Below are 24,511 nucleotides of genomic sequence, written 5' to 3'. Positions count from 1 at the left end.
ATGGCAACCGACCCAGAAGCAAAAATTAGATAACTCCTTTGATAGTGAATGGCCTGCGGGGGAGGGTGGGAGAAAAGAAGAGTAAGCCGTGAGGTTAGTATGGGGCAGGAGAAGTCAGAGCATTGTCCCTGAAGAAAAAAAAAAGTGGAAGGAAATGGTATTGGAAATCCACAACAGCATATTATAGTGATGTTAAAAGATCTAGGAAGACATGGTACTCCCAGAAGTAGACAGGAGCAAGGGACTGGAAAGGGATCAGATCAACATCTGGTATAAGTTTTTTTTTTTAAGATGTGAAGGACCTTTCTTTCCTTTTGTAAATAATACTTTATTGTGTTTTAGGTGAAAGTTTACACAGCAAATTAGGTTTCCCTTTAACAATTTTTATATAAATTCTTCTGTGCCCTTGGTTACAGTATTTACAATGTGTCAGCATTCTCATTATTTCCATCCTGTTTGTTCTGTCTCCTGTGATCTAGCTTCCTTTCCCCTCCTTGCCTTCTCATCTTTGCTTTTGGGTAAATCTTGACCATTTGGTCTCATATAGTTAATTGTTTAAGGGAGCACATTATTCATAGGTGATATTGTTCGTTTTATGTCAATCCAATAATTTTTTTTATTATTTGGCTGAAAGGTGACCTGCAGAAATAGCTTTAATTCCAAGTTCAAAGGGTATTTTAGAGTGATAATCTCAGAGGTAACTCTAGTCTCTATTGGTCCGGTAGGTCTGGCCTTTTTTTGGGGAGTTTGAGTTTTGTTCTACATTTTTCTTGCATTCTATCTGGCACCTTCTTTGTATCCCTGGTCACAGTCAGTAGTGATAGCCAAGCACTATCTATCTAGTTTTTCTGGTCTCAGGTTAGAAGAGGCTATGGTTCATGTGGGCTAGTAGTCTCGTGGACTAGTTTCTTTGAGCCTTTGTTTCCTTCATTCTCTTTTGCTCCATACGAGTAGAGATAATAATTATACCTTAGATGGTACTCACAAGCTTTTAAGACCCCAGATGCTGCTTACCACACTAAAATGTAGAACATTATCTTTGTGAACTACGTTATACCAATTGACTGAGTTGTCTCCTGAGACTATGGTCCTAAGCATTTTTTAAAAAAATTTTATTGTGCTTTAAGTGAAAGTTTACTAATCAAGTCAGTCTCTCACACAAAAACTTATATATACCTTGCTACACACTCCCAGTTGCTCTCCCCTCAATGAGACAGCCCACTCCCTCCCTTCACTCTCTCTTTCTGTGTCCATTTCGCCAGCTTCTAACCCCCTCTACCCTCTCATTTCCCGTCCAGGAAGGAGATGCCAACATAGTATCAAGGGTCTACCTGATTAAAGAAGCTCACTCCTCAGCAGCATCCCTCTCCAACCCATTGTTCAGTCCATGCCCTGTCTGAAGAGTTGGCTTTGGAAATGGTTCCTGCCCTGGGGCAACAGAAGGTCTGGGGGCCATGACCACCGGGGTCCTTCTAATCTCAGTCAGACCATTAAGTCTGGTCTTTTTACAAGAATTTAGGTCCCAAGCCTTTTAATCCAGTGAACCAATCCCTTGAGTTGTTTGGATACGGCTAGGGAGCCTCTATAGCTGTGCCCCTTATGTGGTTTGTTATATATATGTGTATATATGCAGCCCACACAAATGGGTATATACATATGCCTACAGATACACCTATACATGCATATGCATTTACTCACATATGCCTTCCTGCATACATACAGTCATGTGCTGCATAATGTCCATTTGGGCAATGTCCGACTTTATATAGGCCTGTAGTCCCATAAGGTTATAACGTTGTTGTTAGGTGCTATGAAGTTGGTTCTGACTCATAGGGACCCTGTGTGTAACAGAATTAAAAACTGCCCAGTCCTGTGCCATTTTCACAATTATTGTTATGGTTGAGCCCATTGTTGCAGCCACTCGGTCAGTCCATCTCTTTGAGGGTCTTCCTCTTTTTCACTGACCCTCTACTTGACCAAGCATGATGTCCCTCTCCAGGTACTCATCCCTCCTGATAACACGTCCAAAGTATGTGAGATGAAGTCTTGCCATCCTTGCTACTAAGGAGCATTCTGGCTGTACTTCTTCCAAGACAAATTTGTTCATTCTTCTGGTAGTGCATGTATATTCAATAGTCTTCATCAAAGATATCCTTATTGGGGAACAGCTTTCCCCAAGAAACAGTTGTATCTCATATCTCTTGTCTACAAAGCAACAGCCTCTGGACTCACCCAATACTACATTAGTCCTACAAGCTCTGAGTGTGGAAAGTACAGATTACATATACGTAATATGGTGTTCACACAACATCCAAATCACATAACGTCCTATTTCACAGAACGTATCGTACATGTTAAGTGACACATGACTGTATATGCATCCACATTTACATACATAACCACATGCATATTTTTTTAGTTATTTTTACTGTTGTTGCAAAATAGTATATGTTATAGCATTTACTGAAATTGTCCCTCTTTCTTGTGTACTTCTTAGTGTCTTTATTTACCTTGGTCAAGTTGTGCTGACTTCATCCATGTCTGGGATTGCTTTTCATCATCAAAAGTAATAAGTGTCTACTATCTAGAAACTGATACTCCCCACCCCGTATCCCTGGTAACCATCAAATAACTTTGCTTTCTGTGTGTATATCTATTCTTGACTTTCTGTAATAGTGGAACCATACAATATTTGTCTTTTTGTGATTGACTTATTTCACTCATCATAATATCCACCAGATTCATCCATTTTATAAGATGTTTTACAGGCTGCTCATTATTCTTAATAGTTTCTTAGTAGTATTCCTTTGTATGTATGTATATACCACAATTTTTTTATCCATTCATCTGTTGATGGGGACTTAGGTTGTTTCTATCGTGAATAATGCTGCAGTGAATATAAGTGTGTATATAAGTGTCTATTCGTGTCACTGCTCTTATATTTCTAGGATATAATTAGAAGTGGGCTTGCTGGATCATGTGGTATTTCTATTTCTAACTTTTTGAGGAAGTGCCAAACTGTTTTCCACAGTGATTGTACCATTTTACAATCCCACCAGCAATATATGAGTTCCAACTCCCCCCAAACGTCCCCAGCATTTGTCGTTTTCTGTATTTTGATCATTGCCATTTTCGCAGGGGTAAGAAGGTATCTCATTTTAGTTTTAATTTGTAGTTGGAATCGACTTGACGGCAGCATGTTTGGTTTTTGTTGTTTTTTAATGGCTAATGATTGCAAGCATCTTTTCGTGTATTTTTTGGCCATCTGAATGTCCTCTTTGGTGAAGTATCTGTTCATGTCAAATTTTTGATTGGATCATTTGTCTTTTTGATGTTAAGTTGTTGAAGTTTTCTATATATTTTCGAGATTAGACCCTTATTACATATGTCAGTGCCAAAGTTTTTTTCCGGTCTGTAGGTTCTCTTTTTACTCTTGGTAAAGTCTTTTGATGAGCATAACTATTTAATTTCTAGGAGGTTCCAGTTATTTAATTTATCTTCTGTCACTCTGTCATTTTTAGTTTTGTGTGATAGATAATTTATACCCAAAACTAGGTTCCTTAGTTTTGACCGTATGTTATCTTCCAGGAACTTTGTAGTTTTGGCTTCAACATTTAGATCTTTGATCAATTTTGAGTTGGTTTTTGTGCATGAAGTATGAATCCTGTTTCATTTTTCTGCATATGGATATCCAGTTTTGCCAGTACCATTTGTTAAATAGACTGCTTTTCCCCCCACTGAATGGACTTTGACCTTTTGTCAAAGATCAGCTGCCTGCAGATTGATGGATTTACTTCTGCGTTCTCAATTCTATACCACTGGTCTATGTGTCAGTCATTGAACCTGTACCAGGCTGTTTTGATTACTGTGGCTGTATGTTAGTTTTAAGATGGGCAAGTGTGAGGCCTCTTACCTTGTTCTTCTTCAATATTACTTTAACTATTCAGGGTCTACTTCCTTTCCATATAAAATTGGAGATTAGTTTTTCCATATTATTAAAGTATGTTGTTATTTGGACTAGGGTTGTATTATACCTATAGATCGTTTTTGGTAGTATTGGTATTTTCACAATGTTAAGTCTTTCGATCCATGAGCATGGAATGTTTTTCTATTTATGTAGATCTCTTTTAGTTTCTTATAGTAGCGTTTTATAGTTTTCCTTTTTATATGTTTTTATGTTCCTGGTTAGGCTTATTCCTAGGTATTTTATCCTTTGGGGGCTATTGTAAATGGTATTTTTTTCTTGATTTCCTTTTTGGAGTCCTCCTTTTTAGTGTAGAGGAACTCAACTGATTTTTGTGTGTTGATCTTGTACTCTGCCACTTTGCTAAATTCTTCTATCAGTTCCAGTAACTTTCTTGTGGAATATCTGAGATTTTCTATGTATAGGATCATGTCATTTGTGAATAGGGATAATTTTACTTCTTTTCCAATTTGGATACCCTTTATTTCGCTTTCTTGCCTTATTGCTCTAGGTAGGACTTCCAGTACAACATTGAATAAGAGTGGTGATAAAGGATATCCTTGTCTCATTCATATTCTAAAGGGGCCTGCTTTCAATCTTTCTCCTTTGAGAATAATGTAGGCAGTTGGTTTTGCATATATGCTCTTAATTACTTTGAGGAGTTTCTCTTCTATTCCTATTTTGCTGAGAGTTTTTATTATTAGGAAAGAATGTTGGATTTTATCAAGTGTCTTTTCTGTGTCGATTGAAATGGTCGTGTGATTGCTTTGCTTTTTTTATATGGTGAATTACGTTAATTGATTTTCTAATTTGAACCATCCTTGCATCCCTGGTATGAATCCCACTTGATCATGATGTATTCTTTTTGTATTTTGAAGGCAGATATGACTACCTCTCTTTTCAGCACCTATCAAAAGGCAGTTTTGAAATTTCAACTGGAAAAGAATTTAGAGGGTAAACAAGTGTTCTTCCTATATTCCTGTAGGGTTAGATTTTCAGTATAGTAGCCTTAACTCCGAAAATGTATATGTGGTAACAAATAAATCTAAAGGAACATAATAAAGATATTTAAGGATATTTTCTAATGGTTGCATATTCTTATAGGCTTTCTAAGTAGTCTAAGGGTAACATACTGTCTATGTCTATCACATACCTTTCAAAACGATTCAGGGGGATTGTATTAACAAAAAGGATGCATTATAAGTTATGACAAATGTTATTATTCTTTTTTTTGGTTTATCAGGGACTTAATGAAAAAAGAGTAAGAGTTTTGAATTCTTCTTCCCTTTGTCTTTACTCTAGTTGCCTATTTATGTTGAAAGATCTAAGTGTTTATTTTCTACAATTACGGATGTTTTATGAGTCTCATTTTATGAAGAGGTACTCTTATTTGTGGACACACTTGGATTTTCAAATAGAATTTGCTTTATGAAAAATAGTCTTGAGAGAGGGGAAGCTATTACTGTTAGAGGAACACTATAGAGACAAGATCTTTCTCCTTTATCATTCGTTAAAGAATTCTTGGAACTTGGAAGAAAAATTGAAAACAAATTTTGAGGGTTTTTTATTCTTTAAAGCCTGAACTACAAAATATGTCTTTTTTTTTTTATAGGTATAGGTATAGGTATAGGTATAGGTATAGGTATAGGTATAGGTATAGGTATAGGTATAGGTATAGGTATAGGTATAGGTATAGGTATAGGTATAGGTATAGGTATAGGTATAGGTATAGGTATAGGTATAGGTATAGGTATAGGTATATATATGTAAGTATGTAATCCTCTATCTATACTAGAACTTAACCCACAAAACAGCTGAATTAATTTACAAAAATATACACAATACAAAAGGATAAAGTAAATTGACTGGACGATGTGGGCCAGAGAAGTATTTGTGCAAGAATGTAAAATTTAGTCATGTTCTAAAACAATTGCTGAGGGGAGGATACAGATTTGGCTCTAAACTTTCTAAGACGCAAGAGAGAAAAAGCAACACTATTGTTGGGTCTTCCATTGAGGGTCTTCCTCTTTTTCGCTGACCGTCTATTTTACCAAGCATGATGTCCTTCTCCAGGGACTGGTCCCTCCTGATAACATGTACAAAGTACATCTTCCCGTCTAAGGAGCGTTCTGGCTGTATTTCTTCCAAGACAAATTTGTTCTTTTGGCAGTCCATGGTATATTCAATATTCTTCACTAACACTGCAATTCAAAGGCATCAATTCTTCTTTGGTCTTCCTTATTCATTCTTCAGCTCTCACGTGCATATAAGGAGATTGAAAGTACCATGGTTTGGGTCAGGCGCACCTTAGTCCTCAAAGTGACATCTCTGCTTTTTAACACTTTAAAGAGGTCTTTTGTGGCAGATCTGCTCAGTGCAATACATCATTTGATTTCATGACTGCTGCTGCCGTGAGTGTTAGTCAAGGATCCAAGTAAAATGAAATCCTTGACAACTTTTATCTTTTCTCCTATTATCACAATGTTGCTCACTGGTCCAGTTGTGAGGCTTTTTGTTTTTTTTTTTTATGTTGAGGTATAATCCATACAGAATGCTATAGTCTTCTATTTTTATCAGTAAATGTTTCAAGTTCTCTTTATTTTCAGGAAACAAAGTTGTGTCATCTGCACATCACAGGTTGTTAATGAGTCTTCCTCCAGTCCTGATGCTGTGTTGTTCATATGGTCCAGCTTCTCAGATTATTAGTTCGGTATACAGATTGACTAAGTATGGTGAAAGGATACAGCCCTGACTCACACCTCTCCTGGTTTTAAACCACACAGTATCCCCTTTTTCTGTTCAAATAACTGCCCTTTGGTCTATGTACAGATTCCAAATGAGCACAATTAAGTGTTCAGCAATTCCCATTTTTCCCAATGTTTTCATTAATCTGTTATGATCCACACGGTCAAATGTATTTGCATAGTCAATAGAACACAGGTAAACATCTTTCTGTTAGTCTGCTTTCAGCCAAGATCCATCTGACCTCAGCATTTATATTCCTCTTTCCATATCATCTTCTGAATCCAGTGTGAATTTCTGACAGTTCCCTGTTGAGGTACTGCTGCAACCATTTTTGAATGATCTTCAGCAAAATTTTACTTGCATGTGGTGTTAATGATATTGTTTGACAATTTCTGCATTCGGTTGGATCATCTTTCTTTGGAATGGGCATAAATATGGATCTCTTCCAGTTGCTTGGCCACGTAGCTATCTTCCAAATTTCTTGGTATAGACAAGTGATTGCTTCCAGTGTTACATCTGTTTGTTGAAACATCTTAATCGTTATTCCATCAATTCCTGGTGTCTTGTTTTTCACCAATGCCTTCAGTGCAGCTTGGTCTTCTTGCTTCAATACCATTTGCTCTTGATCATATGCTGCCTCCTGAAATGGCTGAACACTGATCAGTTCTTTTTGGTACAGAGATTCTGTGTCTTCCTTCCATCTGCTTTTGATGTTTCCTGCATCTTTCAATATTTTGCCCATACCAAAAAAACCAAACCCAAACCCATTTTGCCCATAGAATTCTTCAAAATTGCAGCTTGACACTTGAATTTTTTCATCAGTTCTTTCTATTTGAGAAATGCTGAATGTGTTTGTCCCTTTTGGTTTTCTAACTCCAGGTCTTTGCACATTTCATTATAATATTTTAATTTGTCTTCTTGAGTTGCCCTTTGAAATCTTCTGTTCAGCTCTTTTCCTTCATTTCTTCCATTCTACATTCAAGAGCAACTTTCAGAGTCTCTTCTGACATCCATTTTGTTCTTTTCTTGTCTTTCCTGTCTTTTTAATGACCACTTACTTTCTTCATGCATAATGTCCTTAACATCTTCCCACAACTCGTCTGGTCTTCGGTCATTAGTGTTCAATGCATCAAATCTAGTTTTGAGATGGTCTCCAATTTCAGGTGGGATATACTAAAGGTCATATTTTGGCTCTCATGGACTTGTTTTAATTTTCTTCAGGTACAACTTGAACTTATATATGAGTAATTGATAGTCTGTTCCACAGTTGGCCCCTGGCCTTGTCCTGACTGATGATATTGAGCTTTTCCATTGTCTCTTTCCACAGATGTATTTGATTTGATTTTGTGTTTTCTACCCAGTGAGGTCCACATGTATAGTTGGTGTTCATGTTCTTGGAAAAAGGTATTTGCAATGAAGAAATCATTGGTCTTACAAAATTCTATCATGTGATCTCCGGCGTGGTTTCTATTAGCAAAGCCAGGTTTTCCAACTACTGATCCTTCCTCTTCATTTCCAACTTTCACGTTCCAATCACCAGTAATTATCAACGTGTCTTGATTGCATGCTTCATCAATTTCAGCCTGTAGAAGTTGGTAAAAATCTTCAGTTTCCTCATCTTTGGCATTAATGGTTTGTGTGTAAATTTGAATAATGATTATATTAACTGGTTTTTCTTGTAGGCATATGGATATTATCCTACTAATACTGAGAGCATTGTACTTTAGGATAAATCTTAAAATGTTCTTTTTGACAACAAATGCAACGCGATTCCTCTTCAAGTTGTCATTCCTACCATAGTATACTATATGATCGTCTAATTCAAAATGGTCAATACCAGTCCATTTCAGCTCACTAGTGCCTAGGATATCGATGTTTATGTGTTCCATTTCATTTTTGATGATTTGTAATTTTCCTACATTCATACTTTGTACATTCCATGTTCTGATTTTTAATGGATGTTTACAGCTATTTATTCTCATTCTGAGTCTTTCCATATCAGCAAATGAAGATCCAGAAAGCTTGACTCCACATCATTAAGGTTAACTCTCCTTTGAGGAGGCAGCTCTTCCTCTGTCATATTTTGAGTGATTTCTAACCTGAGGGGCTTATCTTCTCGCACTGTACCAGACAATGTTCCGCTGCTATTTATTAGGTTTTCACTGGCCAATTTTTTAAGAAGTAGGTCTCCAGGTCCTTCTTCCTAGTCTGTCTTTGTCTGGAAGCTCTACGGAAACTTGTCCACCATGGGTGACCCTACTGGCATTTGAAATGCCAGCGGCATAGCTTCCAGCATCACTGCAACACAGTAAGTCACTACCTTAGGACAAAATGACAGATAAGAGGTGAGTTAGGGCTGGTGAGTAGCCTAGAACAATACTGAAGATAAGACTGCATATTTAGATTAGGGCTAGATCTTGTAGGGTGGTATTTCTCAATTGGTGGTTAATGAATGCCCATGAATTGTCAAAGGTATCTTTGGGGGTTCCTGTCATTACAGTTAGTAATACTATATATTTCAATTTCCTATTTTTTTAAATCAACAAATAAAATTCAATACTTTAAATATTTCTTTCACTTAAAATGGGACCATTTAAGAGCTTTTGAGTGTGTACAGTGTGGACATGTACAGTAATTAGTGAAGGTCAGATTAGTATGCAAAAATCTCACTCAGCTTTTATTTTAATCATTTGTCATATTTTGTTTAATTTATATGCATCATGAACTCTTAATTGAAAGCAAGAATCAGAAAAAAAATGCTGTTGTTGAAATACAACAAGGTAATGAAGATAATAAAATTTAATTTAGTAAATTTCCACAAGATCTTCACTAGAACTATATATTATATTTATTTGATCAAAATTCTTAAATAACACATCAATATGTCTCTAGCATTCCAAAATAGAGTTAAAGAAGAAAAAATTTAATGATGGTTAGAATTAATTGGGCTTTTCACTTGCTAGAAATAAGACTATACACACCTACAGGGTGTGATTTTCAGAAAGGAACCTGTAATTAGCAGCCCGAAACCTTCTGTCATATTGCATTATCTAGAAATAAAACACAAAATTTACTTTAAAAAAACTTAGCTTATTTTTTTAAGGTACAAAATGTGATAATTCTAAATATTAGGTCATGATTAAGCCTTGATCTATTTTTGATGTCATGACACGTATTTTAGGGTTTTGAAAAAAGTTAGTGTGAAATACAGCACACATACAGAAAATTGGTCAAAATGTAGATGCATAGCTCAATTTATTATCACAAAGTGAACACCAGGGTGACTTCTGCCCAGGTCAAGAAATAGAAATTTTGTAGCACCCAGGAAGGCCCTCTCATGATAGCTGTGTATCGGTCAGGGTTCCATCAGCAAAAACCAAGAGGATGATATGGAGTATGGAATTTGATCTTATACAATTTTGGGAGCTGGGTGAACATTATATGTACAGGTGTTGTGTCTCGTGCTGGTTCTGAAGTTAAAAGGGCAGGCAGTCATGCCCAGGGGTTGGAGAAGCTGAAGAAGGAGCTGCGGGAAGCTCAGGAAAGCTGTAGGGAGCTGTAGGATCTGCAACAAGGTGAGCCAGGAGATCAAGGACAAAGTGCCTGAAATGCAACAGCAGCTGGAGCTCTTGATCGAGGTTTCCACATAAATAAATATGGCTACTGCTTTACTCCTGCCTTCTATATTGTGCCCATATTCCGACGGCTTATGATACTCGAAATTATGCAGAAGAGAATTCTGGTAAAAGTAGTTACAGTTAAGCTAAATTGAAAATACAAATCTATCATCTCCTCCCAGTAACTACAGTTTCCCTCTGCCCAAAAGTTAACCACTATCCTTGCTTTGATTATATAACTGATAAGGAACCCTGGTGGCACAGCGCTTAAAACACTCAACTACTAACTGAAAGTCAGTGGTTCAACAGAAGTGGTATTTTTTTTTTTTAATACAACTGATAATTAATTCCTAAATACTATAGTTTTCTTTTTTTTTTTCTTCCATTGTTAATTTATGTAAGTGGAATCCTATAGTTTGTATTATTTTGTGTCTGGCTTCTTATACTCAACATTATATTTGTGAGATCAATCCATGTTTTTGTGCATATCTGCATTTTATTAATTTTTATTGTATCCCATCAAATGAATATACCAAGATTTATGAATCATTCTACTATTGGTAGCCATTTGGATTGTTTCCTGTTTGGGGCTATTACAAATAATGTGGCTATGAACATTTTTATATGTCTTTTGGTACACATGTGTACATATTTCCATTAGGTATACAGACTTAAAGGAGCCCTGGTGGTGCAGTGGTTAAGTGCTCGGCTGCTAACTGAAAGGTTGGTGGTTGGAACTCACCAGCCTGTCTGTGGGAGAAAGATGTGGCCGTCTACTTCCATAAAGTTTAGTGGAAACACTATGGGACAGTTCTACTCTGTCCTATAAGGTCTCTATGAGTCGGAGTTGACTCAACTGGCAGTGGGCAGGTGGTGGTGGATACAGACTTAGGAGTGGAATTGCAGAGTCGTGGAATGTGTATTTGATCAACTTCTTCTGTAGATAGCAGCAAATTATTTTCCAAAGTAATTGAACCAATTTATACTTCTACCAGAAGTATATGATCCTTCGCGTTGTTCTACGTCTTTGTCAACACTTGGCATTGTTAGGCTTTTAATTTTAGCCATTCTGGTGTTTGTGTGGTATCTAATTGTGGTTTTGATTAGGTTTCCCTTGATTGCTAAGGAGACTGAGCATCCTTTCATACATGCGCTGGCTATTGAACAGCCTCTTTTGTGAAGGGTCCCTTTATGTCTCTTGTCTATTCTACTGGATTGTCTGTTTTTTTTTTGTTGTTTTTTCTATTGATTTGCTGGAGTTCTTCATGTGTTCTGGATATGAGTTCTTTCTTAGTTAAGAGTGGTGCAAACATCTTTTGCCACCTTGCGCTTTGCTTTTTTTACTTTCTTAAGAGTGTCTTTGGTGAAAACAAAATTTTAACTTTAATATAGTCACTTTATCAATATTTTCCTTTGTGCTCAGTACTGTTTAATAATTCTTTTCCTGCTCCTAGCTCATGAAGATGTTCTCCTTTGTTTTATTCTAAAATTACTTTATGTTTTGCCTTTTACACCTAGAATTACAATTGCATGGAACCGATTTCTGTGCATAGTATGAGCTAGCAGTCAATTTCCCATGTGAGCTAGGGGTCAATTTCCCTATTTTTCCAGTATAGATAGATACCTAATTCTCAGTACCATTTATTGAAAAGATGTATTTACTGTGCTGCAGTACTGCCTATGCCACAAATCACATGACTAATAGGTGAGGGTCCTTTTTGTGGTCTCTATTCCATTCCATCAGTGTATTTGTCTATTCCTGTGCCAATAGCACATGGTTTTCATTACTGTAGCTTTATAATACATCTCTGTACATAGTCAAACAAGTCTATCTTTGCTCTTCAAGAGTATCCTGGCTATTCTTGGCCTTTTTCAATATTCTCAAATTTTTGAATCAGCTTGTCAAGTTCAATTTAAACAATATTGAGATTTTGACTGGGATTGCATTGAATTTAAAGATCAGTTTGGGGAGTGTGATAGATCCCACACACACAAGAAAATGACCACAAATTTCTCCCATTTTTGTATATAAGGCCCTTTACAATATGACTGTTTCTCCATCCTCTTGGATTAGAGTTTGCTTTGTGACTTAATTTGCCTGATATGTTTCTTGCAAACAATATATAGTTGGGTTTTATTTTATCCATTGACAATCTTTGTCTTTTAATTTGAACATCTAATTTATTAAATTTTTCATAATGATTGATATATAGCCGTTTAAATCTACCACATTACTATGTCTTTTTTCCTTGTCCTGCCTATTCTGTGTTTCTTTTTTCTTTCTCTCTGTTATTTATTTATTTGGGCGGGGCCCTTAATTTTTTTATTGTGCTTTAGATGAAGGTTTACAGAACAAACTAGTTTCGTATTAAATGATTAGTACACATATTGTTTTATGACACTGGTTAACAACTCCACGGCATGTCAACACTCTTCCTTCTCGCCCTTGGGTTCTCTCTTACTAGCTTTCCTGTCCCCTCCTGCCTTCTAGTCCTTGTCCCTGGGCTAGTGTGCCTCTTTAGTCTCGTTTTGTTTTATGGTCCTATTTAATCTTTAGCTGAAATCTTTAGGGAGTGATTTCATTACTGAGTTAAAAGGGTGTCTGGGGGCCATACTCTTGGGGTTTCTCCAGTCTCTGTCAAGACAGTAAGTCTGGTCTTTTTTTGTGAGTTAGAATTTTGTTCTACATTTTTCTCCAGCTCTTTCTGGGGCCCTCTATTGTGATCCCTATCAGAGTGGTCAGTAATGGTAGCTGGGGACCATCCAGTTGTACTGGGCTCAGTCTGGTAGAGGCCATGGTAGATGTGGTCTTTTAGTCCTTTGGACTAATCTTTCCCTCATATCTTTAGTTTTCTTCATTTTCCCTTGCTCTTAAAGGGATGAGACCAGTGGAGTATCTTAGATGGCCACTCACAGGCTTTTAAGAGCCCAGATGCTACTCACCAAAGTAGAATGTAGAACATTTTCTTTATAAACTATATTATGCCAATTAAATTAGTTGTTCCCCGAGACCATGGTTCCCACAGCCCTCAGTCCAGCAATTTGGTCCCTCAGGGAGTTTGGATGTGTCTATGGAGCTTCCATGACCTTGCCTTGTACAAGTCATGCTGGCTTCCCCAGTATTGTGTACTGTCTTACCCTTTGCTTTCTTTTAGATCAAGTTAATTTTCATTATGCTCCTTTTCCTCCTTTATCAGGCCATTAGCTATTGTGTTAATAAAAATGGATGTAAGGCCCACTCCCAAAATGCAAATATAACTCATATCCTCATTTTCCTACTTCTTCTGACACCAGCCAGCCACGTGGTACTTTCTCTCTCTGAACCTAGCCACCCAGACTTAGGTCAGGCCTTACAAGTAAAAGGACACTGTCCTTCAGACTGCCAAATAGGCAAATGCCAGCCTCACCACTGGCTTTTACTACCCCCAGTGGGTTTGATAACTCACTAGAATGACACACAGAACTCACGGAAACTACCTATTTTTACAGTTACCCATTTATTATAACAGAAAGGATATAAATGAAGGGAAAAATCAGGTAAGGTCTGGGAGAGTTCTCAGCAGGTAGCCTCCATTGTCCCCAGGGACTTGTCACTTTCTGCCATGCGGGGACATTCTCACCAATCCAGGTGGCTCAACTGCTTCCATGTTCATGGCCTCTTATAACAATGCATAGGCATGATTGGGGCCTCAATGCATATTTATGATCGATGAAATCAATGGATATGCATGATTGATTGCATTATGCCCCCCTCTGAGGTTTGTTGCCAGGTGTGGAGGTGGGGGCTCCCAACTCATTTGCACATGCTTAAATGTTGCCTGGCTGTTTTAGAGAAGCAAAGACACCTTGATTGCTGACAAATTCCAGGATTTATTTTCAGGAACCAGAGACAAAAGGCCAAATGGAGTTCTTTGTCCCACAGTTATACAGTCTGTTGCTATTCTTTTCGTGGTTAACATAGAGTTTATGAAGCTTATCCCTGTTTTATCAGAGTTGAATGAGTATTGGTACTTTGACCTTTTTCCAGACAATTCAAGAGTCTCAGAACACTTTAACTGTATTTCTTTTCCTCCCAACTTTCATGTCTATTTTTTTTTATTTTATTGATTTTAATTGTCCATGTTTTTAACTTCTAAAACATTATTGATACTGTTTTATACTGTTAATGTTCATATAAGTTATCTACATATTCATCATTTTCATTGCTCTTTATCCTTCCTGCATCTCTGAACTTCTATCCATTTTCCTTCTACTAGAGAACACCCTTTTGTATTTTCTCTACTGTGTATATCCTGGTGATTAGGAATCCCTCTGTGGTGTGAATGGTAATCACACTCGGCTGCTAACTGAAAGCTTGCAGGTACAAGTCCACCAGAGGAGCCTCAGAAGAAGGGCCTGGTGATCTACTTCCAAAAAATTAGCCACTGAAAACACTACTACTCTGGCACACATGGGTTTTTACCCGTGATTAAGTCAATTTTTGTTTGTCAGTAATCTTATTTAACATTTGACTTTTCTTCCTGAGTAATGTTTTCCCCTGATGGAGAATGCTGGGTTAGCATTTATTTTATTTCAGGACTGTCAAAAACCTAAACGTGTAGAGAAACACCAAAAATTACAGTAACAGAATATATTTACTGTGAGTAGATCAGACTCAAATTGGCCGTGTCACCCAAACATGTTGGGAAGGTGCTCCAAAGAGGGAACAGTGAATGCAGGTTATACAGGTCACTGTTCTTCTTGACTCTGTAGGTTAGTGGCTTACAGGTTCATCTGCCCCGCCACTGACCAATCAGAAACAGAGTGCTTGTTAACCAATGTTTGGTTAAGCTTCTCTCGTTCCCTCAGTTCCTGTGTTTTGGCCCACCCTCAGCCTACATAAAAAACCCAGAACTTCCCCCTTTTCAAACTCCCTCCTGAAGAACAGACTGACCTCAGTGTAAAACATTCTGATTTACTCTCTGATCATGTCAACCTTTCATCCTACTTCCCCACACCGGGTTTTTTTTCTAGGCTTGTTTACTCCCAGTCTCTAGAAAAGAAAAATGCTTCTTCCCTAACTCTTTGAGAAGCTTGCAGATCTTATGGTCTGGGTGTTCTCCCCTCCCCCACTACCACATTAGTCCTTTTCCGTTTCAGCCTTTTCTTCTGAATAAAGCTTCTCCCGGTCAGAGCCCAGATTTGTTTTTAGCTGATACTTGTTAAAAATGAGTTGTTATTCTGACCATAAATCTTCATAGATTTTGGGATTTTAAGAATTATAACACCTTTCACAGAATGGAAAGGTAGAATCAGATTCTACCAAAGGTCCACAGCTTTTTCTTACCAAGCGGCCTGGTGCTTTGGGAAAAGTAGGCTAACCCTTGACATGGAAACACTTTTATTATTCAAAGCTCAGAATCATTCCAGAAGAGGACCATGTCAGCCAGTCTTCATGCTTCAATTCTAATACTTTCCTCATGCCTTTTGACTTACTTAAAGTCTAATGTATTATTGATCAACTTTAGCTGCTTTCATCTTTTATATGAGTACACATTGGTGAAATTAATGATTTGACCCCAATACCAAAATCAATTATTCAAAGAATAAAAGATGAACCTCAGAAAGTTCATATAACCATTCAAGTTCTATTTATCTAGAGTCATTTCTAGGCCAAACATAATAATTTCTGACTTTTTCTAAGGAACTAAACATTTTTTTTCCAGATGAGATATCCCCAAATGAAGAAGACAAATAGCTAGAGACCCAACTGGTTCATTTTTCTTTTTAATAGTAATTCTCTGTGTATACCACATAGCATGACACAAGTAAGTTGCTTCTTAATGCATGTTTTCAATTAATCATTCTTGGAATAGGATGAGCAATGAGGGAAGGTGAAAAGCTAATCGTTGATAAGTCATATTATTTAAATCTACTTATGTTACTGGTTTCATTTGCATCCTTATTGTCATTTTGCTGACAGTGAACAAGAAACACTGCCTATTCATTGAATGGATTTCAGTAAATGAAAGAAGTTGGCAAACTGGCTGCTTGCTGCTTTGCTTGGCATTGAGGGCTGAGGCCACCAGTGGCTCCCTGAGCAATCTTCTTCCTCAACAGGATGGCCTGAGGATATGGGGAGGGCTGACAGTGTCTGGTGGAAGTTCGCTCCCATCCTATAATAAAGCCTGAGGTATCATCCAGCCCTTGACACTCTATGTGCAGACCAGGCCACAGCAACAGCTTCTCATTTTCCTCTCTTCACTTGGGAATAGATGGGAAGAAGGAAGAAGCCAGATTTATTTGTGGGACCAAATGTCTTTTCAGACTTCTCCTCCTCCCTTGTAACTGTAAAATAAAGGGTATGCCTGTTAGTAACTAGTGTTATAAACATAATTTTCCAGAATTAAGTTGCACCACTAATTTACTTAGAGATTTTAATCCTCCTAGAAAGAAATCGTGGAGTCCCCGGACGGTGCAAACGGTTAAGTGCTCAGCCACTAACTTGAAAGGTTGGTGGTTCAAACCCACCCAGAGTTACCTCATGAGAAGGCCTGGGATGTGCTGCTGAACAGTCATAATCATGAAAACCCAATGGAGCTCAGTTCCACTCTGCAATAGATGGGGTTGCCACGTGCTGGAGTCCACTCAATGACAATTGGTTTGGTTTTTGATTAGAAAGAAAGCGTAGTTATTTACTTGACAACCTTGTGTGCCTCAAGTTTAAAGTATATTGAAAGCAGGAAATGGGGCTCCAGAGAATGTGGTGGGAAGAGCAGACACTTTAGAGCTACTTAACAGGGCAGGCATCCATTCTGGGACTTAATTCACCAATCTGTAAAGAGTTGGCTTAAAAAGCAAAACAATGAAGCTTGCTAGGTTGTTATAAGGTTTAGAGATACTGTATATTTAAATCTTCAGATTCCTTAGACTCAGAAAAAAAGCCATCAATTCATGATCACAAAAATAAGAACTAAAAATTAGATTTTTTTAAGAAATATATTTAAAAAATTAAACTCATTTAGTTTTAAAATTCAGATCAAGAAGTGTCCAATTTTGTCAGCAATATTCAACCAAATAATTGCAAATACACATCAATTTGATTTTATGGTCTATTATGAGGAAGGGAAGGAGCCCTGGTAATACACCTCAGTGCTCAGCTGCCCAGAGGAAGAAAGACCTGGTGATCTGCTCCAGTAAAGATCACAGCCTAGAACACCCTATGGGGCAGCTCTACTCTGTCATGTGGAGTCAGCATGAGTTCAAAACTGACGAGAGGGCACCTAACAACAGCAACTTGGGCGAGGGAGAGAAAGAAGGAAAAGGGAAGAGTGGACGTAGAGAGTATAAGGCAAAGAGAGAGAAAGGCAGCGTGAGGTGAAGATTAAACTGCCTGAAGACTCTTTGGGCGTGGACTGGAATAGACCAAGTGGCTGCTCCTCTTCAGCCCTGAGGCCAGGTTGGAGGCTTCTAGCCTAGATCTGTTACACCCTAGCTGAGGGAACTTCCCATGCTGTGAAGGTCTTTCCTTCCTTTATTCTCTATTCTTTTTTTTATTTTATTTTAACCTATCTATTCTTTCATTCAAGGAGCCCTGTTGCACAGTGGTTAAGTGCTTGATTGCTAACTGAAAGGTCGGCAGTTTGAACCCACCAGCCACTCTGAAAGATGTGGCAGCTTGCCATAAAGATTAAAACCCACTGCCATTGAGTCAATTCCGACTCATAGTGACCCTATAGGACAGAGTAGAACTGCACCATAGTTTCCAAGGAGTGCCTGACCGATTCAAACTGCCCACCTCTTGGTTAGCAGCCGTAGCATCTAACTGCTATGCCACCAGGGTTTCTACCATAAAGATTACAGCCTTGGAAACCCTGTGGACGGTTCTACTTTCTTTTATAGGGCCGCTATGAGTCAGAATCGACTTGACAGCAACATGTATTCTTTCATTTAGCAAATGGTTGAGTGTCTCATGCGTCAGTCTATTCTAGATACTGGAGTTCCTGCAAAGAATAAGTCAGAGTTCCTCCCTTCTTAAATCTTACATTCCAGTGGGATAGAAGCAATGAAAAAAAAAAAATTCTTATATAATGCAAACGTCAGGTAGTGATCAGAGATATGAGGACAAATGAGGTAAGGGGATAGGGCGAGATTCTTAAATATTCATTCTTTGTAAATTCTCACGTGGTCTAGACCCAACAGTTTAACTGAGGGAAAAATAACTCTCTGAATCACATTGCATTGTATTTAAATGTCCAGGCTCTGAAGTTGGGTTTGAATCCCAGCTCTATTACTTGCTTCTTTGGGGATCTTAGACAAATTACTTACCCACTGTGCCTCAGTTTCATCCACTGTAAAATGAGGACGAAAATAATAAGTACCTCAAGCTGCAGAGGTTGTTGTGAAGGTTAAATGAAAGCATGCATATCAATACTCAGTGTCATGCCTGGCACGCTAATTTTTAAAATAAACGTTAGCCATTATCATTAGCGGTATTACTGAGTTGCAGTGTCTATTCTCTTTTCACATAAAATTGAGAGATTTTCTGTCATTTTCCGGATTTTTCTTTGGAAAAACTATAGGGTATGCTATCAGATATACCATCTTTTATTTAACCATTTTTCTCTTACTGGGTATGTCTCCACAACTTCGAAAACTGGTTACACTCCACGGAGTCCACGTTCTCCCCTTTCCTTCCTGCATTAAAACTGGGGAGAAACTATAAACTTGTGTTCCAATTTGTTTTCTTGCACTATGGTTAACATTCTGTAATTTTTTCTATTCTAAAGAGGTAAACAAACCATTTAAAGAAGTTAATACTTGGAATCAGCATTTCTATCATTTAAAACTAGTGAGTCAAAGATGTTAAGATACCTGTTCATGGTTTCTCTTTGTTCATAGGCTCCATCTGTACTGGGAGCTGCTATGATCTATGAAACTATTCTCCGTGCCTGGCACAGTTTAGGGCATATGATGGGTATTTCAAGGTATTCCATTAATGCTGGTTTTTTTTTTTTTTAATGGTAGTTCTATGTTTACCTTTTTGAGGAACCACCAAACTTATCCACAGTGGCTGCACCATTTTACAATCCCACCAACAATGGATGAGGGTTCCAATTTCTTCATATCCTCTCCTACATTTGTTTTCCAACACTTTTTTGATTACCTATTAGTTTCTAGAATATTTATACCACTGTTTTTCATTGATTACTTAAAACAATTAAAATTAATAATATTATTTTTATAGGAAACTCTTCTATTGCCAAAACTTTTTACTCAAATAATTGGCAGAGTTGGTGATTAAGAGAAATCATCCATATTCTCATTAATTGCATGAGAGCTAACACAATTAAGCTAAACTCTTCCGTATTAATTAAATGGCAGCTTTTTTTTGTTGTGGTGGTGGTTGTGTCTGTTAGATATTATTCAATTAGCAGCAGACAATAAGTACCACCTCCTTTCTGTTTTTCACCTGACTTCATGGAAAGGAGGTTTATAAAATTACCACTGCTAAATTTCCCTCTTAATGTCTGATCTATGTTATGGTGGAGAAATGGCCCCAGGTTAAGTTGGGCCCATGTAGGCTTCCTAGAACTAGTGGAAGAGTAACAGGTTCAAGTTTCTTGATATAGTTATGGCTTATTAGAATGAGTATAAAAGTTTGAGTCTGATTTAGATCTTAGCTTATCACTTAATTCTTAGGTGACCTTTGGCTTTAGGTTCATTTTTTTCTGTCTCTAAAATGGGTGTTACATTTTCTTTTTTAATTTTTGTAGAAATCAAATGAATCATTTACAAAAGCACTTTGTAAACTGTAAAGTATATGTTAGTTATTACTATTAATAAATGGAGAAAATTCCCTTTGATTTTATTGGTGAACAGAAATTTATTGGTGTTATGGCTCCCTCCTGTAGGTCCAATAAGAGTAAGAAGCAAGGATAAGTTACACAGCCCTCAGCCATGTGCCAGCAACTTGCCTGACTTCTAAAGCAAGTCTGTGAATTCAAGCCTTAAAGCTCTAGGAAAGCTTGATCGGTTGAGGCTCAGAGTTCCTAATTGTTTTTTCACCCTCTCTGTTCAGCCAATTCATGGTTTCCATTTCACTGAGCTAAAACACCCGCATCCTGTAATATTTGTAAAAAAAGAGTATGAACTGAGATAACTTTAGGCCCATACTGTTTCTGGGAACAGAGTAGCAATTAACAAACCAAACAGAAGTGGACTATACTGTGGAATTCTGAGTACAAACTTACTCTTTCATGTTGAACATGACCTCCCTTCTTCTTTCCTGAAAGGATATCTAAAGAGTCCCTTTGTGCTTCTGAACCAATGAGTGGCAAGAATCTTAGGCTAGTGGGGCTTGGTACCTGGAAGCCATAAACAAAGAGTCAATCAGACATACTTAAAATGATTACTTCTCTACTGTGAATTTGGGGTGTAAGAAGGTTTGAGAAGGCCCACCTGTTTCAAAATACACCCCTCACACACATACTTGCCCACAAATTAATCTTGATAATTCACTCGTTGGCATTCCTCTCATCTGTTGGCTTAAGTGTTCAATATCTACTGCAGTTAACATGTTCTTGGGAAGATTAACTAACATTTTAAGATCTAACAAGTGAGGATTAAGTTGAAATATTTTATCTAATGGCTTATTATTTCTTCGGTGAATTAATTAGTTCTTTAATTCAACAGAGGTTGCCTGGAGTAAAAGCTTGAAGAATGAGTAATGATTTTCTGGGCGACAAGGGGTGGATGAATTTTGGGCTGAGAGGCAGCACAGGCAACGTCACAGAGGTGAGAGAGAACAATGATGCCCAAGAAATGGCAAGTTGGCATGGCTCGAGTATAGGGTATGTGGAGAGAGAACGGTGGGAAATGAGGTCATATGGTTTAGGTAGAGGTCAGATCATGAAAGCCTCAAGATTATGCCAGGCTAAGGAATCTGGATTTTACCCTGTAGGTGATGAAGAACCAGGGTAAGTTAGAAATAGCTACCATGTGGAATGGCAGAGACATGTGATCAAGGCCATTGCCACATAGACCAAAGACTTCTCTGGGATTGGTCTGCTTGGTTTTGTGATTTTCTCCAACCTTGCTTGGGAGCTCAAGGTCAGGAATAAGATGTCAGATTCTCTACTTTTCTTTTACCACCCTAGCCATAGAAACCTCAAACTCACTCTGTATATAGGCAGAGAACCGAATACAATCCCTGCTTCTCTGTTTTCAGTTATGAAACCTTCCAAGGCATATCTTCGAATCTGCAAAACAGGGGGAGAGAACAGGTTTAATGAAAAGGGCACATTCCATCAATAGCAAAATAGCTGGGTTCAAATTCTGCCTCTGCCATTTATTATCTTTATGATCCTAGGCAAGCTACTTTCCCTGCTGACTGGTTATGAGGATCAAATTAGGGCTTTGAACTGGTTCAGTCCAACTCAAACTCCTCCTGAGAATTTGCATTTCCATCCCAGATATACTGAACCAGAATCTACATTTTAAAAAGATCCCCAGGTGATTTTTATATATAACTTCCTAGGAACTTGTTAGAAATTCTCGGCAAGGATTCGAACCAGAAAGAACCAGTTCGAAGCCCTGGATCAAACAAGGCAATGTACATAGTAAAGTGCTACTCAAATGTAAGATTTAGTTTCATTGTATTATTAGGAACTGGCAATAACATCTGTTAAAAAGAAAGAAAGTTGAATAGATTAATATTTCACAATTGAGAATGGAAAGGAATGAGCAAAACAAGATTACTGGAGGAAATCAGAGAATCCTAAATGAAAGATATTTCAACTTAACTTCAGCATTAAACCTTTATTATTTGGCCAGGAAATTAAGACGATAAAGATGTAGTAAGAAGAAGGCAAACCTTATAATATTTGTGCATTCATTTTTTTTTTTTTCTTTAGAACAAGCAAATCCATGGCCATCAAGTCAATTACAACTCTTAGAGATCCTATAGCACAGAGTAGAACGGCCCCATAGGGTTTCCAAGGCTCTTTACGGAAGCAGACTGCCTCATCTTCCTTCCACAGAGGTATTGGCAGATTCAACCACCAACGGTTAGCAGCCAAGCTCTTAACCTCTGTACCACCAGTGTTCCTTCCAATTTTTTCAAGGGCTCTATGAACCTTTCTAAAGATTTCCCCAAATGTATTTAATGTTTCAGTTAAAGTACTTTAAAAAAATTATTGCTTATCTCTAAATCTGAAGAAGATATTAAAGTGAATACCAGTATTTATTTTTAGATTGTACTATTTCAATCCTATTCAACAAAGTTAAGTATCTGTTACAAGCTAGGCGCATATCTTTGCCCACAAGAAAAACAAAGAATGTGTTGTTATCAAGTCGATTCTGACACAGCTTCATAGAGAAGTCTGTACAACTTGACCAAGGCAAATGGTGACACTAAGAAGTATACAGGAATAAAGGATGATGTTGGTAAATGCTATAACACATAAAGTTTTGCAACAACAGTAATAACAACCAAAAAATCTAAACGTGATTACGCAGGTAGATATGTATGCATATATGGGTACAGGAATGCATATGTGAGTATATACAGGTGTATGTATACGTGTATCCGTAGGCATATGTATATACATGTTTATGTGTGCTACACATGTATTCACATATATATAATAAAGCACATACGGGGGCATAGTTATGGATACTTCCTAGACATCACCAAACAGCTTGCGAGATTGGTTTGCTGGGTTTGAAGGCTTAGGACCGTAGTTATGTAGGACAACTTGGCCAAATGGCATAACATAGTTTATAAAGCTTATGTTCAACATCCTAGTTTGGTGAGTAGCATCCGGGGTCTTAAAAGCTTGTGAGTGGTCATCTAAGATACAACTATTGGTTTGTACTCATCTGGAGCAAAAGAGAAAGAAGGATACCAAAAACTCAAAGAAGAAACTAGTCTATAGGACTGATAGCCTACACAAATCATGGCCTCGTCTATCCTGAAACCAGAAGAACTAGATGGTGCCTGGCTACCACTACCGACCGTTCTGACAAGGGATACTATAGATGATCCCAGATAGAATGGGAGAAAAATACAGAACAAAACTCAAATTCTTAAAAAAGTCTAGACTAACTGGACTCGGAGAGACTAGAGGAACCCCCAAGGCTATTGTCCTGAGATAACCTTTAAACTTGGAACTGAAAGCACTCCAGGAGGTCATCTTATAGCTAAAAAACATTCATAAACCCACTGTCCTGTTTTAAAAAAATGGAATAACACCCCTCACCTTGATGTTCTCAGTGTGTCTCAGTCCCATTCATCTCCTCTCAGATATAACCACTATCCTGAATTTTGTGTTTATAGTTTTCTTCCCTTTATATATATAACTTTCCTTAGATGTTTTTTGCCTAAACAATGTTTTGTTTAGTTTTGCCTATTCTTGACCTTTATATAAATGAAATCATTATGTATGTATTCCCTGCAAAGCTTTTCTCATTCGATAGAATTCATTTATTTTCACTACTCTGTAGTATTCTATTATATGAATATGCCATAACTTATTTATCTGTTTTATTATTGATGAGCATTTGAGCTACCTTCAGTTTTTTACTATTATAAATGGTACTACTCTGAGCATTCTTGTGCCTGTCTTGCACATCCTTGCACATGCTCAAGAATTTTCCTAGGGTATACATTTAACAGGCTATGCCTATTTTCAGCTTCCCTAGATAGTGCCACACTGTTTCCCAATGTGGTTCTTCCATTTACACTCCCACCACCAGCAGATTGGTGTCCTGGTTGTGCCAAATGCACATCCAGTCACCAACCTTTGATATTGTCAGACTTCTTAATAGTTGCCAATATGGTGGGTGTGAAATAGTATCCTGTGGTATTATCACGTGCATTTCCACAATTACTAATGAGGTTGAGCATCTTTTTATGGGTTTATTGGTGATTTTTTTCCTTTTGTGATGTATCTATTCAAGTTTTGACTTTTTTTAAATTGGATTGTCTGTTTCTCTTATTGATTTTTAGAAGTTACTGACATATATGTATACGGGATCTTTTGTCAGTTATACATGCTACAAGACAGGGTGGACGTGGACAGGTGGAGATGGATTATGGATATGGCCAGGTATCCTAGACAAACTGAATAGCGCAAACCAAAGTTGTCAGGGCAGAATACTAGGGGAATGCTCAGGGAGACAACAGCAAGTCTGTAGTCTGTTT

The 24,511-nt window shown here is 37.6% G+C and overlaps 1 protein-coding gene across 1 annotated transcript in view; it reads right to left on the bottom strand.

Annotated features, from left to right (window-relative positions):
* Positions 1 to 16,047: 16,047 nt before the first annotated feature.
* The window catches only part of WDR64 (WD repeat domain 64), a 156,033-nt gene continuing 147,569 nt past the window's right edge, over positions 16,048 to 24,511 (bottom strand). The window contains exons 26-28 of the mRNA XM_023549317.2: positions 21,486 to 21,566; positions 20,555 to 20,672; positions 16,048 to 16,646 (exon numbers count right to left, since the gene is read on the bottom strand). Of these exons, the coding sequence (XP_023405085.2) occupies positions 16,567 to 16,646; positions 20,555 to 20,672; positions 21,486 to 21,566 (279 nt within the window). The 3' untranslated portion in view covers positions 16,048 to 16,566. The remainder of the gene's footprint in view (positions 16,647 to 20,554; positions 20,673 to 21,485; positions 21,567 to 24,511) is intronic.

This window comes from Loxodonta africana, chromosome 25 (assembly GCF_030014295.1).
Source record: "Loxodonta africana isolate mLoxAfr1 chromosome 25, mLoxAfr1.hap2, whole genome shotgun sequence".
Taxonomy (NCBI): Eukaryota; Metazoa; Chordata; class Mammalia; order Proboscidea; family Elephantidae; genus Loxodonta; species Loxodonta africana.
This window is presented reverse-complemented; position numbering and strand designations above follow the sequence as displayed.